At 40.1% G+C, this 17,993-nt stretch overlaps 1 protein-coding gene across 2 annotated transcripts in view; it reads right to left on the bottom strand.

The window, feature by feature from the left end:
* LOC117534433 (replication protein A 70 kDa DNA-binding subunit-like) overlaps positions 1-17,993 on the bottom strand; it is a 54,920-nt gene that overhangs the window by 9,975 nt on the left and 26,952 nt on the right. For both annotated transcript variants that reach the window (XM_034198627.1, XM_034198628.1), the window contains 3 exons: positions 17,274-17,450; positions 17,027-17,134; positions 16,690-16,776 (listed from right to left, as the gene is read on the bottom strand). In XM_034198627.1, coding sequence (XP_034054518.1) covers positions 16,690-16,776; positions 17,027-17,134; positions 17,274-17,450 — 372 coding nt within the window. The remainder of the gene's footprint in view (positions 1-16,689; positions 16,777-17,026; positions 17,135-17,273; positions 17,451-17,993) is intronic.

Genomic DNA, 17,993 nt, shown 5'->3' with positions numbered 1-17,993 from the left:
ACCAGCGCAACACGCCGGCTCAGACAAGCCTCTCGACTTTGGCTCTCCCGGTAACCCGAGAGCGTCAGCTCGTTTATCGGATCCTAGTGTTGGTGTTAGCTCTGCAACACTTTAAGATTTATATTGGACCCAGCCTGTGGCCAATTGTGGTGTTTACATGTTACGATCCCTTCATATTCTGCCCCAGCGTCTCATGCAATGGGCTCTGATTGTGCGGGACTACAACGTTAGACACCCGTCATTAAAGGGCTCAGAGAATGTGTTGGCCGATGCTTTGTCCAGGTTGAGTTAGTGTAGGATGTGTGTGATATTAGGGAGCTTTGTTAGTGTGTTTAGTTTCACAAAACCTATGGGTTTGTGTCTTTAGGGGGGGGGGGGGGGGGGGGGGGAGTGTTACGGCTGCTGTCTTCCTGGTCCTCTTAACTCTGGTGTGTGTGTGTGTGTGTGTGTGTGCAAATGAGCGTGTGTGTGTGTGTGTGTGTGTGTGCAAATGAGCTGTACGGTTGCCCCGATGGCATTGGCTGTCCCGCCCTCGTACCATCCGAAGAGGTGATTGGACCGACGTCATCCAATCCCTGCCTGCTTCCGGCACATCTTCCGGGGGAGGAGTACAAAGGCCGGGGACGGAGATCATTCTGGAGGCTCTGTGTTGTGAGACAGACGCCTCTAGCCTCTTGATGTGCTTACTCGTTGTGCTCGTTAAATACTGTGAATCCTCTGCGTTTAGTTATACTGCTTAGCAGTGTGTTAAAGTAGTGTTCTGTCAGGGGCGGATCTACCGGGGTGGCATGGGGTGGCAACTGCCACCCTAAACAATAACCTTGCCACCCCAGCTGCCACCCCAGTTGGCATCTTTGTTTTGAAAGAAAAGTTGTGGCTCATCGGACATTTATGAGAGAAAGTCTCTAATGTCCGAGTGCAAGTGAATGCAGCACAAGATGCACGTCATGTAACCCCTCCCCCGGTCCTGGCGCGAGAGTGGAAATATGATTGGTGGCGAATTCACTTGAACGGGGGGACGGCGCAAAACGAGAAGCCTTTCGGACCCAAGCACTGAAGGAATGAGGTAGTTGCGGTCTACAATGACAGAGAAGAGAATGTCAAGTTTGGCTGTACTCAGCATTGAATCAAAACGCACTACAGCTGTTGATCTTAATAAGTTTGTGAGGCGTTTTGCTGAACAAAATAGTAATCGCCGCATTCAGCTGTAATAGACATGCCAACTTGATGCTCTGCTCACGGATGACTCGATGAGAATAACAAACTGTTAAGATGATGACCTTGTATGCGTGTATATATATATTTCTTTGAGGGGGTCTGCCCCCCAAAAAACAGTTTTAAGTCCTGAGAAAGTAAAATAAGACGGTATGTAAAACTACACTGCCCAGCCAACAGAAAGTAACCACTTTGATTGAACTAGGCCAGTAGGTAAGGACCTTCCACTGGATAATAACTGCAGCGATGTTTTAGCTGAATACACGTTTTTTAACCCTAACTGATGCAGTTAGTCACTTCTTTAATGTTTGTTCTTTCTGATGTAAAGTCAAGGTTGTAACTGTATATCAATAATGATATAATTACTTGTTTTTCAAATTTGAAGGAGGGTGAGCAAGCATCTTGATGAACATTCATCATTAACTCCTCCAAAAAATATAGTTTATTCAATAATAAATGAATATGTGAATCATAACAGTTCTTCACTATATCTGTAAAGCGTCTTTGAGCACCTGTAAAAACGCTAACAAATTAAATCTATTATTATTATTATTATTTATTAACAGTGATTGACAGCTTATAGGAATAATATGATTGTTAATAGTATCATATTCATTCAGACAAACATCGATGAGACAGTTAATTAATGTACTTATTGCAGCAGTCTGCATAGATTTGGAACCCCTGCTGGTCTAAGAGTGAGACAAACTCATTCAGTTATTGTTCAGTTAAAATTCATTAAATTACGTCTGCCACCTTATATGTAAGGCTTTACTGATGTGCCACAATAATATCACCTATGTGATTGAGTTAAAATATTAATATTGTGGCTTTCCAAGTTAACATTGATTGTAGGGGTGTAACGGTTCACAAACATTTCGGTTCGGTACGTACCTCGTTTTTAGGTCACGGTTCGGTTCGGTACGTTTTCGGTACATCAGAAAAAATTATCACAAAACATTAAAAAAAAAAATTAAATTATTATTAAACTGTGACTAATGTATTCAAATAAATACAAAATATAGTAAAATAAACATTATGGTGCAGCATTTCGATGAACTGAAATAATCTGTATTTGAACTGTACTAGTACCTAAGCAGCCAGCTTGACATGAGGACTCGCTTGTCATTGTATTTTCATGTTGTTTTAAAGAAAGATGAACTTGTCCACATTGCTTGCCGAAAGGGCAGATCTGCTGGCACTAACAATGTCTCCTGCTGTGGAGAACACCCTCTCTAGGGACAGAGGTAGCAGATACAGCCAGGTAGCGCTTTGCTAACATGGCAACATAAGGATATTTGGCGTTTGTAATAGCTTTGGCTCGGTCTGATCTTTCTGCGAGTGGTGGAGGCTTACATGCTAGCGGGAGTTGGGTTTGCACTTCAGTCTTTTTTCTTTTGGTACCGGTGATATTCACGTTCGGGTGATGCCTTTTCAAATGAGTGTGCAAGTTTGATATATTGCCAGCCGCGTAACCAATTTTAGTTGAACAATGCCGACAAACAGCTTTGGTTCGGTCCACCTGTCTTTGTCCGTCATCCTTGTACGTAACTGCGAAATCAAAATGTTCCCAAACCGGAGACTTCAATGATGCTGGAGGATTTTCAGCTCAACTTTATCTACGTTCGCCATTTCGACAGTTCCTCAAATTACTGACTACATTTGAACGCATCCCTGTGACCAGCTCTCATAGTATGCCTCTCGTCCAATGAAATGACTTGGTCGCTCTATTATATATACCTGAGATTACTTCCAGAAAGTTGTTCTCAATTTATTACGTTTAACGCTATATTCGTTCGGTACACACGTGTACCGAACCGAAGGGACCGTACCGAATAATTTCAGTACGGGTACGTGTACCGTTACACCCCTAATTGATTGATATGATTGCGATTTCAATCAGCATATACTTCTGTCAGGGGATGCCACCCCTCAAAATCTCCTGCCACCCTCTTGCCACCCCATGAATATTTGTCTAGATCCGCCCCTGTGTTCTGTGTTCAGTGTTGTGTGTGTAAAGAAGACCCAGGTTAGCTTAGCAGTTAGCGCCTGTCAATTAGCAGCAGCTGTGTTTTTGTGCAGCCTTTTCATTTACTTGTACCACGTTTAACGTGAGGTTTTGTTTCCCCTTTTGGGTAATACTTATTACGCTGTATAAGCTGTAAAACTCCCTTTTGGAGTTCTCTTTCCTTTGGTTGTTGCCCACCAGTGTTTTGCCCTTTGTTTGTGCCAGGCTGTATGCCTTATTATTTTGGTCCACCATTATATATATATATATATATATAATAAAACTACTTATAACTTTGACCAATTCCATTCTGGTTTGTGTTGCTTCCCTTTGGTTCCCCTAGCCCAGTAGGGAACGTAATACATGGGGGTTCATCCGGGATGACTTTTTGTTTCATACTTGTTACGTCCTGGCTCGTGGAAAGTAACATATAACCAGTTGGAAATTGGTAAATCTCTAAACTTTTAGTGGTCAATAAAGGCTTATATCTTGAATCATGAAAATAGCAAAGGAGAAAAAAAACATTTATACAAAAAGTTGAGTAATTTAACTTTAATAAATCTGTTGGAAAGTGGAGCAGTCTTACACCTCCAAATGAAGCATGAAAACCAAGAGAAAAACAAAAGACTGGACACACAGGATCTGTTACATTCAGCTAAAGGCCTGTGCTGTTGTATACTCGATGGCAGAGAAAACTACAAGATTTTAGTGAATTGTGCTTGTTAAATAAAACAATAGGTACTTTATCATCCTTGCTCTGCCCTTAAATAATTTGAAACGTAGTTTATATGCAAAAAAAGAACATTAAAAATATGATCTTGAGCACACTTATTTTTCTCCGTCTGTGTCCTGGTTATGATTACAAAGTTTTATAACCTTATTAATCTTGTTAGGCTCTGACATTTCACAACATTGTTCTATTTTTAAGAAAACAAAGTGGTAGCCTCAAAGGTATATGGTAAGGGTTAGGAACTATAGCAGAGGTAAAAAGAAGAAAAAATGAATCTCATTTGAATTCTGTCCCCATCTTTTTGAAAAGCTATGAAACAAGGCCCGAAGAAAAGAGCTCTGAATATATCTTAATAAGCCGTATGGAGAAAACATCCTGCTCACACCTCATTATCTGTACTTGCTGTTATAATCAGCTATACTGTTCCTGTTAGACGTCAGATCTGTTTTTGCCACATCACAAAAGTATGACAATAACTAAAAAGGTGATGAAAACTAATAGATGTAACAGGATGCGTTGATCCTGGTCTTGACATCAATTACTCAAAATTGTCTGACACTGCTCTGATGTTTCTTTTAAATATCTCCTACAGCTGTAGATTTGGTTTATAACTGGCTAAAGCATTTTTCTTGATAATTTCACCTGAAAATACAGACATGGATCTAATGCTAGACTTTTATTTGTTGATTTTTCCTCTGCTTTTAACACAATTCAACCTCATGTTTTAATTGGCAGACTTTTAGAACAATTTGAAATAAGCAATAATCTTATGGGCTGGATTCTTGATTTTTTAACCAATAGGACACAAAGAGTGAGGGTGAATGGGACCTTATCTGATCTATTTTAAAGTATGCAGATGACTCTGTAATTGTTAGTAGGCTCCAGGACAATGAAACCAGCCACGGCCCTGTCATTGACGACTTTGTCAGGTGGTGTGAGGAGTCCTATCTACAACTGAACATAAGCAAAACCAAGGACATGATCATTGATTTTAGAAGACATCCCCACATACATGAAGTCTTAACAATCCAGAATCAGAAAGTAGAATTTGTGCAATCATACAAATATCCAAACTGTGAAGCTGTGTGCAAAAGGGGGCACCAGCGTTTGTACTGTCTTAGGAAACTGTCCTATTTTAACATGATGATCATGTTTTATCGTGCTTTTATCGAGTCAATTCTGTCTTTTTCACTAATGTCATGGTTTGGTAACCTGACTTTAAAGAGCAGAAACTCTCTGAGTCAGATCGTAAAGTGGTCCAGCAGACCGATTGGTGAGCCACAGCTAAACCTGGAGATCAGCGGTTATCCAGCTCCATATTAGACGATCACTCCCACCCTCTGCACTCAGAATTCAAGCTTTTTCCTTCGGGCCGGGGGTTAGTGTTCCCAAAGAGTAGAACGAAGCGGTATAAAAACAGTTTTATCCCAGCAGCTATTGCACAAATTAACACATCATAGGAGTGTCACACAGATGCCTATTTTTATTTATTTATTTAATTGTGAATTTTGAATGGCCATGTTTGTACTAGTGTTTTAAAATGTTTTTGAAATATTTTGAGATTTGGTTGAGCAGGGTATACTTGTACTTTTTACTAGTCCTTTTATTAGAGATGTGTCTGTTGTTTGTGTTTGTTTTTAGTGTCAGGATGGATCCCTTGTCTTTTTCTCTGCAAACTAAATCTAATTATTTGTATTAATTGCTGCTCTATTGCACGTTTTATTGTTTATTTCATTGATTTATTGCGTGCGTTTTTGTAGGTTTGGTTGCTCACCTTGCATGATGTAAGGTCATTTAGACTGCCAGAAAAAGGTGAAATCAAATAAAATGTGACAGAGGCTCAATCACATGTTGGCTTATTTGAATCTCCCGCAATAACGACTTTTTTCTATTCACTTTTTGTTGCTCTGTCCGTCCGTCATGCACTTTAGGCTCAGATTGCCCTGGAATCTGCCGTAGATATCAATGGTTCTCAGTGGATGATTGGTGCTTGTACCTCATGACTCTTCCTGTTATGCAGCTCCACTACTTGCAAAACTATGATAACATAACAAATAATCAGTATGTTGTTTGTTGTAAACAATACTTCTGCATTGTGGGATGCAATAATTAGCAGCCTTCAGCATCTGCTCGTGGGGTTTAAGGCTTTTCCTTGTAAAATTGTATGGAGCAGTGCTAGGTAACATTTACTGTAAACAGACAAGAAAACTTAGAAGATTACTATCCCAAGAATTTGTATAACCCCCCAGCTAGCGGGGAACGTTCTCACAACGTTGGCTTTAATCTGATGTTCAAAGAACCTTTTTAGGACGTTTATTATTTCAAATAATATTCCTATAAGGTTTAAGGTTAACTAAGACATAACGTTTTAACTGCAACATTCAGAGGATGTTTTGAGGATGTTATTAAGGCCTGAGATGACAGAAAGTGTTTTTATAAAACGTTCCTTTAATGTGATATGTTAACAAAGGTGGAACGTTTTGCCAGCAACATTATAAGGATGTGTTTTGGACGTTGTTGGGGTAACACATTAAATATGTTCTTTATAAAACGTTCCCTCAATGTTACATGATAACAAATGAAGAACATTCTCCAAGAAACATTCTGAAAATGTTTTCAGGATGTTATTCTTTTTTTATAAAACGTTCCTGTGATGGCAAATATTAACATGGTCATGATCAACGTCAGATTTATTTCTAGAGCGCTTTAAAAAACAAACTTGTTGTATTTGTTTGAAAAGGATGTTTAAAAAAATCTGATGTCACCATATTTTCCTTTTGAAAAAAACAAACAAGCACGTAATTCATGATAAGCTGTAAGCAGATATGCATGTTTGCGGTGGCATGTGTGAGTCACTTCCCAGCTAGACATTTTTGGTTCTCAAAAAATTCTGAGAATGTTACCATTCATTTTTCTAGGAATGTTTTCAGTGGGACGTTTTATTTTGGTTCCCAGAATGTTCTTCTGAAAGGTAGGATAACGTTCTCTAAAAACATTCTTAAAATGTTTGGTGATAACTTTCTTAAGATGTATGAGCGCATTGAGACAATGAATAGGACGTATAAAAACGAATTTGCATGCCAATATTCACTCACATGCACTGGTAATCACACCAGTGTTGTAGTCAAGTCACCAATTCACGAGTCCAAGTCACTCTCGAGTCACCACTCTTCGAGTCCGAGTCCAAGTCCGAGTCACCCAAGGAGTGTCCGAGTCGAGTCCGAGTCATCATTACCTGTGTTTGAGTCCAAGTCCGAGTCACCCAAGGAGTGTCCGAGTCGAGTCCGAGTCATCATTACCTGTGTTCGAGTCCGAGTCCAAGTCCGAGTCACCTAAGAAGAGTCCAAGTCAAGTCCGAGTCAGAGTCATCATTACCTGTGTTCGAGTCCGAGTCCAAGTCACCCAAAGAGTGTCCGAGTCGAGTCCGAGTCATCATTACCTGTGTTCGAGTCCAAGTCCGAGTCACCTAAGAAGAGTCCAAGTCAAGTCCGAGTCACAAGTCTTCATGTATTAATCTTCGTGGATATATGAGTTGAAATGTAGCTCCTCCTCTACATTGCTGTTATCCTGTCATGTTATACTAATCTGTCTATTGAACTGCTGTGAAGCGAGTTTGGCTACAATTCTTGTAATAGGTGCTATACAAATATAAAGCTTATTACTAATATTAATATTATTATTAATATATATAAATAAACTATATTTAAAATGAGTTACCTTCTAGAGAAGTGATTATATTTGTATGCCAATATTTTCCTATGGTAAAGTTTTCGTTTTGAACTTTTATTTTGATAGTAATAAGATCGGGACTCGTATTTTGAAGGAACTTTTACCAGTTAAATCGGTTTACTGATAAAGATTGAGCCCCAGAAAGCACATGGCTACTTAGCATGCAAAATGAGTCATTCTGCATGTAGCCATGTGCTTTCGTGTTATCTGCTGAATCTTTATTTATTGATTAGATCACGTTACTCCAGTGGCGAACCGTCAGGGCCTTCAAGGTATTCAGAGAATACCCTGGAACACTCAGATAAAACAAACAAAAAATCGATTTAATTATATAAATAAAATGTATATAAAATGAATAAATGAGAATTGTATCTGTGTCTTTGATCTGTAATATTACAGTGTTACGTTGATTTGTTTGTCCTTCTCGGACCATGCACTACGCATTTCAGTGGTTTTGTGTTAGAAAAGAAAGCAACCAATCAGATCTTGTCCTTCAACCAAGGTATTCTACATCCTTGATCGAATGCCCTGGCCGTTGCACTGAATGAGAGCGTACGTTTGGACTGACAGTTTGATCAACCAATCATATATTGATTTGTAGCCAATGGGCGTATTCTTTCAGAGTTTCCCTCAGTTCCAGGGTGCTCTAGAAGGCCCGCTAGTTAACTGGCTCGAGACAGAGGATAGATGAATGCGACGAAGCAATTCATGCCGTTTTATTGTTTTTAACGTTGAAATGACAAGTGCAACAGGTGAAGATGAAGTTGTTGCGGAATTGTTGTGAGTACCCTTTTCAAGACGACAATTCAGTGAAAAGACGGACATTATAATGCCGCGGAGGGGGGGGGGGGGGGGGGGGGGGGGGGCGGCGGCGGGGGGTGTGTGTGTCTACAGAAGGTCCAGTTGTGATAGACACAGTTCGCCACTGCGTTACTCTGATGATAGTGTTCAAGACAGCCTATTTGTCTGAACTCGATCCTTAGAGTAATGTGTTACGGAGCCTTCTCTTCAATATTGTTTCCACATAACGAGCATTTTGCACTGCTCTTTTCCAATGTGGAAGCAGAATGTGTGAAAGCATACAGCAGGATGTGGGGTGTGTCTCTAGACATCTTTAGACTGGAATAAGCGGGGCCCAGTACGTGAACTCGCCTCGCAGGTGCACACGCCAGGATAGAGGACATCAGACTCCAGAGAAAATTAGCTCGAGTCCAAGTCGGAGCGTCAATGTGCAAGTCGAGTCCGAGTCATCGTAGGGGGGGAAATTCACGAGTCCAAGTCAGCGTACACGATAATTCACGAGTCCGAGTCCAAGTAATCGTGCGCGAGAATTCACGAGTCCAAGTCCGAGTCGCGTCAATCAGTGCAATAGTCGAGTCACGAGTCCCGAAAATCGGCACTCAAGTCCGACTCGAGTCCGAGTCCAGGACTCGAGTACTCCATCTCTGAATCACACTAAGGTATGTAGGCCCACAGTATTCATAATATCATGTGTAAAATATCAGAAAATAATCACACTTTTTTCTGACTATAAAGGTTGTGTCTCGTATGTAGGTTCTAACTGTTAGATAAGCTATCTGGCCGTGTGTGGTTTGTGAGGGCTGCGTATCAACAGTGTCTGCTGTTTATGCATATTGGATAAAAATCGTTATTGCACCCTTTAGATTTGAGACCGACAGACATATAGAAGAACGGACCGACTGTCACTGCCCGTCCCTGAAACCCCTGTTAGTGTTTGTATGGCTGCGGTCGGATAATCCAAAAATCAGCTCCTAACGTCTAACCCTATCGTCTATTCCTTGACCTCTGATACCTCATTCACACCAATGGTGTTTCAGGGCCGGTTCGGAGCTGGAGCTTGAAAAGCACCGGGTTTTCCTCTTCACACCGCAGCGGAGCAGCCTCTTAGCTCCGGAATCCGGTTCGTTTCAAGCACCAAAAAATTGTCCGGCCAGAGCAAAAGCACCACATACGTAACGCTTACGTCGAGGCGGGGGCAGGGGCAGAGACAGATCAACTCGAACAACAACAAAAAGCCCGCGTTTTATCCAGTTTGTACACAACGATGGAGAAACTTAACAAGAGTTTCAGAGTTTCTGCTCATGGTGAAGCAACGTGTCTGCGTGTTAAGGTGGAACCTGAGCATTCACGTTGATCACCTCTCATTATAACTCATTATAAATCTATAAAACTATAAATATTAAACTTTACTTCACGTGTTCATTTGAGAACAGCTGTTACATACCTCGGTGAAGGTTACAGTTCATTTAAATGAAAGATACAACGTTACTCCACACTCATGGTTCAGTCCACCTTAAGAAATAAGACCGACCTCGGAAGCAGTTGTGTTTAAAAAAAAAACTTTATTGACACGAGTACACTTTTTTATAAGAATATAACTAAACCACAGAAATGACTCCGGAAAAGCTGCAGATAGAGCCATAAGAAATGAATGCAACTGATTTCATCCGCGCGGTTTGGCTTTATGAAGCAGGCACGCAAACGGTTACGTCATGACGCAAACGATGACGCAACGACCAGTGGCGACTGGTCATTAGGGGCAGGTACAGCCCCACCTAGTGTCAGCAGAAAGTATTAAAATAATGATTACAACAAAATGCAAAAAATGTATTAAAAAATATATAAAATATATTTTAAGATCATGTTTAATCATCTGATTCGTCTGTACATTGCTGTTTTAGTCTGTGTTCTTCTAATTAGTGTCTACAGTGTGTGCCTATTGAGCTGTTTAGAGCCATGTGGGACAAAACCCGATCCTGCCCCTCCCTCTCACTGTCTAAGTGAACGGTGACTGTAAAAACTGCACTGCGCATGCTCAGAGTATTTTCCTATTTAATGTGTGTGGCAAAAAATAATGACCATAGGGGCATAGAGCTGCCATCCCCACCATACGTCATCTCACATCATTCAGAGCTGATTGGCTGTAAGTACGTGTGCCGCGAAAAGTGTGGTGTGTGAAGAGGAGGAGAGAGACGCGTCCTAAAACCAGGAAGTAAGCTGCGCATGGCTTCCCTCCACAAAAAAGCAATGAGATTTCTCCATAGAATTTTAGAAAATAGCTCAAAATAAGATCTGTGGGAAACGTACCTGTTAGATAAATGCACGTTTTGTTCAGCCGGATAATATCCACATGTCTACCCTACTTTTATCATTTTCGAATCATAAATCCATCATTTAGATTTATGATCGACTTTTGAAACTACAACAAGATAAGGAGGACTTTTACAAAAAAGTAATAGAGATTTTTGTCCAGAAGGATAGGCAAATGGACTTCATCTTCAAGTCAAGGTAAGACCACAATTTTATTGAAAATGGGATCTTACTAAGAGAGAACAATTCAATATTTAAATGATAAAATTACATGTTTTGGGTATCCTTCTGTTGAACTGTCTGTTTAAAATGTATTGAAGCATCAGACTAAAAAAGCTTTTGAAAATAATATTATATTTTGATTTAGGTCAAAATATAATATTTGTAAACCTGAAGAGTCAGTGCCAGTGCCTCACCAGCCATGAACCTCACTGCAGAAGCTTATATATAGACATCTGAGTTTTTTGTGCCCCACCACTTTTGTACATATAGAAACGCCACTGGCAACGACGCATTACCAGTCGGACTCTGGGCGGTGTGAAAAGAGCCAGAGCTAAACCGAAGAACTGGTTCTGAACCTGAAAAGCTCTAGCACGGAGCTTGAACCGGAGTTGCGTTGGTGTGAATGAGGTATGAGTGAAACGTCATGGGGTTAAGGCAGTGGTTCTCAAACTTTTTCTGTCAGGCCCCCACTTTGGAGAAAAAAAAGTCGGGCCCCCCCAACACAAATGGTCAGGCTCAGTGGCGGCGCCAGAGATTTCTTTTGGGGGTGCTGTGGGGTAGCTTGACGTTTCATAGAGGGTGCTCAAACATTTAGGGTTTCCCATTAATGTACCGGTCGCTACAGTGGAATTTTCTACTGCAACACTCCCCACACGCACATACACAGTGTGACAGTTACAATGAAGGCTCGATAATCAGCTCACGGCATATAGGTGTAAGCAGGGGTCAAGTGCTATTTTTATAGGTGGTGTGTGGACCTAACATAGGGGGGTCCGGGGGCAAGCTCCCCCGGGAAGACTTATTTCTAAATATTGAAGTTAAAAGCATCAATCTGGTGCACTTTGAGAGCAACATTAAGAGATCTATGGATACCTCTCTCAACACCCATTTGAAACAGACCTGTAAACAGATTTACTTTTTCTTTATGGATATTTTACCAATCACCCTTTTAAACTTTATTCTTTTTTTACTGTCATATAGTATTTCATACCTGTTTTTCATTTATTCTCTTATTTTTTTATAACTATAATGATCATATAAACGTGTGCCTCGGAAATAATTGTTTACATCAAAACGTTTGAGACCCACTGATATAACTTAGACTAAAGTTAACTATCTAAACACTCAGAGAGTCCTTTACTTCACTGAGCCTCTCAGTCTGACAGGAGAGGACTCTCTCCACTTTGTTGTTGAAAAAACTCCTTATATCCGTTAGCGTAGCTCGCTAGCACCAGAAGCAACAACAACGATCTCCGGTACCGGTGCACTCTCTCTCGCGCGCGCACGCACACAAAATGGCTCGTTCCACACACACAGAGCCGAGCTTTAATGAAACACAGAGACCCAGATGTAATAGTACTGTACTGTATCATATTATTTTCGAATCAATAATTTTTCAAATTATGATTTTTTATTGAATTTTTTTTTTGTATTGACCATTTTTCCTCCTGGTCTCTCGCGCCCCTCCGGTCTCTTGCCCCCCACTTTGAGAACCACTGGGTTAAGGGATAGTGGATAGGAAAATTCAAAAGGACTTAGGAGAAGAGACTGCGGTGCTTTAGAGCAGTGGTTCCCAAACTTTTTGTGCCAAAGGCACACCAAAGGACAAGTAAAAATCTCAAGGCACACCTATTGTGCAAAATAGCCCTTATAACACGTGTTATCACTCATATCATGTAAAATATCTGTAAATGTGCATAATTATTATTAAATAAAATGTGACAAAGACAACTATATTACTCATGAAATATTTATTAACGAAGTATTTCAGAAATTAATTTGAAACTTTATCAAATTAGGCTTCATCAAAGCAGCAACACACTCATTTAAACCAGACAGGTCACAAAATTTTAAATGAGGCAAAGGAAACTCAGCAGAAATTCAGCACAGAGAACTGACAATGCAAGGAAGCTGCATTATCCATGGTCCTGAACTACAAATGATAAATGTAACATTTCAGCAATCAGCATTGAAACATGTGCTATTGTAAATATTTTTGCAGACTTACAAATTAGTGAGATACATGTGCCTGCCGACGCGCGCAGAATTTTTTAATCCTTGGTGGCACTGAGGAGAGGGCCACTCGCAAGTCCTGTTCAACAGAGAGCCGTGACCTCCTGTTGTTCTTCATGTAAATCAGAGTAGAGAACGCCAACTCCAGAGATGGGGTCGTACTCGTTACTAACATTTTTTAATATATTACATATTACTTTAAAAAAAGTAATATATTACACTACTTCGTTACTATCTACATAAAGTAACTCGTTACTTTACTCGCCGAGCACGTACGAACTGCGCATGCGTGAGTGGCAATAACTTTCCTTACCAGCAGGCGGCGGTAGTGTGTATTCGTCATTCAAAACAGGCAACAACCGGAAGACAGAGAAGAAGAACAGACTACGTGATATAAACAAACAACAAATAGCGTGTGCGGTAGTTTCACCTTAGCATGTGTTCTTTGCAGGTGTTTGTTGAGGTTTGACCACGTGGTGTTTACAGCAGTGGATAACAGCTTCTGGCCTGGACACAGTTTGCACCTCACCGTCACATTCCTGTCTATTCTTCGGACGAACTCAAAATAATGGGCATACCTCCACCCCTCGAAAGTTATCGCTGACTCAGCCATGTTTATGCAGCACTGCACGTGGAGATGTGGACGCACAAGTCGCGCAGATTACGTACATATAAACCTACAAACCTATTTATATAGTAAATAAAAAAATAATTATTTTTGTGTAGTTGTATATTGTAATAATAACGTATGGTTGTCACAAAATCCCACGGCACACCCGGACTTGCCTCACGGCACACCAGTGAATCACTGCTTTAGAGCAGTGATTCTCAAATGGGGGTACGCGGACAAAAACAAAAAAAATAAATACCATGCATGATTACAAAAATAATCTTGGTACAATAAGTTAAATAGAAAACACAATTTTATATAAAATATTCCTAGAACCTCATATAAACATGTCAAATTGGTGTATTGTATTTTATAGTTTTGCATAATATATAATTTTGTTCATTGGTTTGTTAAACAGATATTACTTCAGTTGAAAAACTTTAAATTGTTTTTCTTTTTTCATGCATAAAATGAAAATATCCTTAGTTTGTTGTAATGCATGCATGAAGGAGTTAATAAATCACACACTGAGGGAACATCACTATATTGGAATTATTTGTATAGGCTTTTTCGATCAAACATTTTCGGGGTCGGTCAGGGGGTACTTGGCATGAGAAAATGTTTCAAAGGGGGTACATGACTGAAAAAAGTTTGAGAAGCACTGCTTTAGAGAATCCGACTGCACTTTCACTATTCAACGTGTTTATGATGCGCCAGCGGACGTCATAAATGTGCGTCTGCTGCTGTGGGGAAACTATGGAAACTACAGTTTTCTATACAGCGGACTACAACATGGATGTTCAATAAGAACGAGGGACTACTGTAAACTCATCTAGAGACTCTGCACCGTGCTCTGATGCTGTTGTTTTATGCTTTATGACAGTGATTCTCAAATGGGGGTACGCGGACCCCTAGGGGTACTGCAGGGGGTACGTGAGGTAAACAAAATAAAAAGGTTAATTAAAAAAATACCATGCATGATTACAAAAATAATCTTAGTACAATAAGTTAAATAGAAAACACAATTTTAGATAAAATATTCCTAGAACCACTAAGGGGGTCCTCATATAAACATGTTACATTTGTGTATTGTATTTATAGTTTTTAAATAATATATCATTTTGTTCATTGGTTTGTTAAACATATAATAATTCAATTGAAAAACTCCTTGGAAAAATCTTTTTTTTCATGCATAAAGATGAAAATATCCTTAGTTTGTTGTAATGCATGCATTAAGGAGTTAATAAATCACACACTGATGGAACATCACTATATTGGAATTATTTATATAGGCTTTTTCTGTCAAAAATGTCCGGGGTCGGTCAATGTTTCAAAGGGGGTACATTACTGAAAAAAGTTTGAGAAGCACTGCTTTATGAACGTGGACAACAGAGAGACATATCAACCACACCTGCAACCTGTCAGTCACTATGAAAGCCTGCAGCCTGCACTCATTCCCTGCCGGATTGTTGCCGTGAACGGTTTGTTGCGTTATCAAAAACATCTTAAGAAGGTTATCACCAAACATTTTAAGAATGTTTTTAGAGAACGTTATCCTACCTTTCAGAACAACATTCTGGGAACCAAAATAAAACGTCAAGCTGAAAACATTTTAAGAATAGTAGGGCATAATGTTCGAACAATGTTATCAAAAACATCTTAAGAATGTTATCACCAAACATTTTAAGAATGTTTTTAGAGAACGTTATCCTACCGCTCAGAAGAACATTCTGGGAACCAAAAGAAAACTTCCCGCTGAAAACATTCCTAGAACAGTGAATGGTAACATTCTCAGAATGTTTTTAGAACAAAACATTTCAAGCTGGGCCTGACGCTCTGCTCATGAACTTTGCATAGCATTCCTCGTAGGATTTCTTGAGGTCAGGACGGTTCAGAGCTCATCCAACATCTCAATCATTCCACTCAGACTCTTGGTATGCGCCCCTGGTAGCAAATTAGCTTCTGAATAATTGAGCTGATTAGGCTTAGACAGACAATAGCTAAATGCTAATTAGTGCCTAATTAAGAGAAATGACTCCACAGCTGTATTTGTTTTATGTTATCCATAGTGCACTTGCAACATAACAACTCCCTTGTCAGTGTGATAATAATTGAAATGATTCTAGATTCATGTTGTGTGACTGACAGCACGTTGTGATTATATTGCATATTGCGCATCTTGTTTTGTGGCTTTGCATGCTTGGTACCGCGGTAAGCCGAAGATAATAACCAAAGACAATCTGGTTAAAACAAGTTCACGGATGGCATGCAACCCATTAATTAAAAAACAACACACCTCGATGTATCATACTTTAGCACCGGGGGAAGCTTCACATCAATCAGTGAAGTCTCACTTTGGAATATTTATGGGGATATATTATCAAGCGAGCTCCTTCTCCTCCTACACCTATGATATTCACTACCAGCTACAACTCTTTCCACCACTGCCTGTAACGAGATCATCTTAAAAGGTTGCTGCAGATCAGTTTAATCGTTCTGCCAATCAAAATACTAAATCTGTAAACGCTGCAAGCTCTGCCTTTTCATGTTTTTACCAACATTCACTCACCAAAAAACATGTTTCCTGCCAAAACAGAATCTTGTGGGATTGAAAAATATTAAATGCTGCCATTTGTAATAAAAGGTACTTACATTTTCATAACTTAACTGTTGTCATATGAAAGAAACTGCTTTAACAAACAGACTCACACAGCTTAGGTTTATATGCTGTAGCTGTTCCAACTTCCTGGTTTGATTGTGAAATGAAATCGACGCTAAATGAGAACATTTACTGTTTTTACAACAATGCCACTTGTTTGCAATCCTGGTTATTTTAAAAGCCTATTTTTCCAGATCCATTATTAGTGTACCGCTGGTGCATTTGTTCAGAACAGATGTAACAGATTGTTCAGATGTGACATTTTTCTCACAGCTTGCAGGACAATGAGTGGAACCGTTGTATGTCATTACATTCTGCTTTCTTATTCCTGGGAAACTAAATTGCCTCACATTGTATCATATTCTTTTGTGCTCTTGTTTATAGCTACTTACGTTGTACGTCTCCAGCTTGACTCGGTTTCTGAAGATGTGGGTTGTAAAGTTGGCTTTCTGAAAGACTTCATCGAATGCATTCTCGTCCTCAGGAGCACGCAGACAAAAGAAAGACAAGGTAAATACAAAAGCATTGGCAATGGAAGCAGTCTGTTATAGTTAGACCTCCTGAAAAAAAATGTGTTAAAGTAATTTTCTTGTCAGATGGGAACAAACTAGTTAGAGGAGTGTGTTGTAGCATAGCGTGTGTGTGCGTGTGTGTGTGTGTGTGTGTGTGTGTGTGTGTGTGTGTGTGTGTGTGTGTGTGTGTGTGTGTGTGTGTGTGTGTCTCTCTCACTGTGTCTCTGAGCTGTCCCAGTATTTCTGCACTGTGACCCAACAGGGCCTCAGCTGTCTCCTGGAAGCATGTCACCCACTGGTTATCCCCGAAGTCTGCTAAGTTGGCCTGAGTGTCAGACAGAGAGGATGAAGGGGCGAGAGATTATTCATGTGTGTGTGTATGTGTGTTATTGGAGAAGTTCCTCAAAGTCAACGGCACTGCATGTGTGATAAACAAGTGTTAATGATGTACACTTTGAGCTTACATTAAGTATGAGTCGGTATTTGAAGTTGGGGAACTCTCGGCTACACTTCTCGCAGCGGTACAGTCCGTTCTGTTGGTCGATCACCTTCTTGTTGCAGTCTTCAGTGGGACAGGCCTGGTACAGACAGTTCTCCTTACGAGTGTACAGGACCGTCGCCAGGCAGCTGAAGTAGTCAGCCTGGGATGAGAGAACAAAAGCGGGAGAAGAGGAAATCTTATTATGGGGACAGAGCTTTGAGATGAATGAAAACGACCAAAATCTAACTCCTGCAATCTGAACGTCTAAAAGGCTGTTATTCATTTGCAGGTGCTACCCCCTACACAATGTGCAACGACAAATCTAACCTGCAATTCAAATGCCATACGGAAAAATCTAAGCAGATGAACACTCATTTAATTATAGAAATGTGTGTGCTGCATTTGTTCATCTTATTTTACACATGGTAAAACCCTGTTGCTCCTGCATGGAGAATATGAATGTGGATCTCTGGTCAAATGTCATGACACCTTTACACAATGTTTGAGGTGAACTGCATTAAATGTTTAATTTCGGCAACCAAGCCAGATCCCAGCGCAGTCAACATGTCGATGTATCCTTAGGCAAGATACTTAACCCTGAGTTCCTGTTGTGTGAATGTTAGTTCTTATAGCAAGGTGCAGTGATCTGTATGAATGGGTGTGAATGGGTGAATGACTTGAAGTATGTAAAGTGAAGGGTCGT

The sequence above is a fragment of the Gymnodraco acuticeps genome, unplaced genomic scaffold, assembly GCF_902827175.1.
Source record: "Gymnodraco acuticeps unplaced genomic scaffold, fGymAcu1.1, whole genome shotgun sequence".
In the NCBI taxonomy this organism is placed as follows: Eukaryota; Metazoa; Chordata; class Actinopteri; order Perciformes; family Bathydraconidae; genus Gymnodraco; species Gymnodraco acuticeps.
This window is presented reverse-complemented; position numbering and strand designations above follow the sequence as displayed.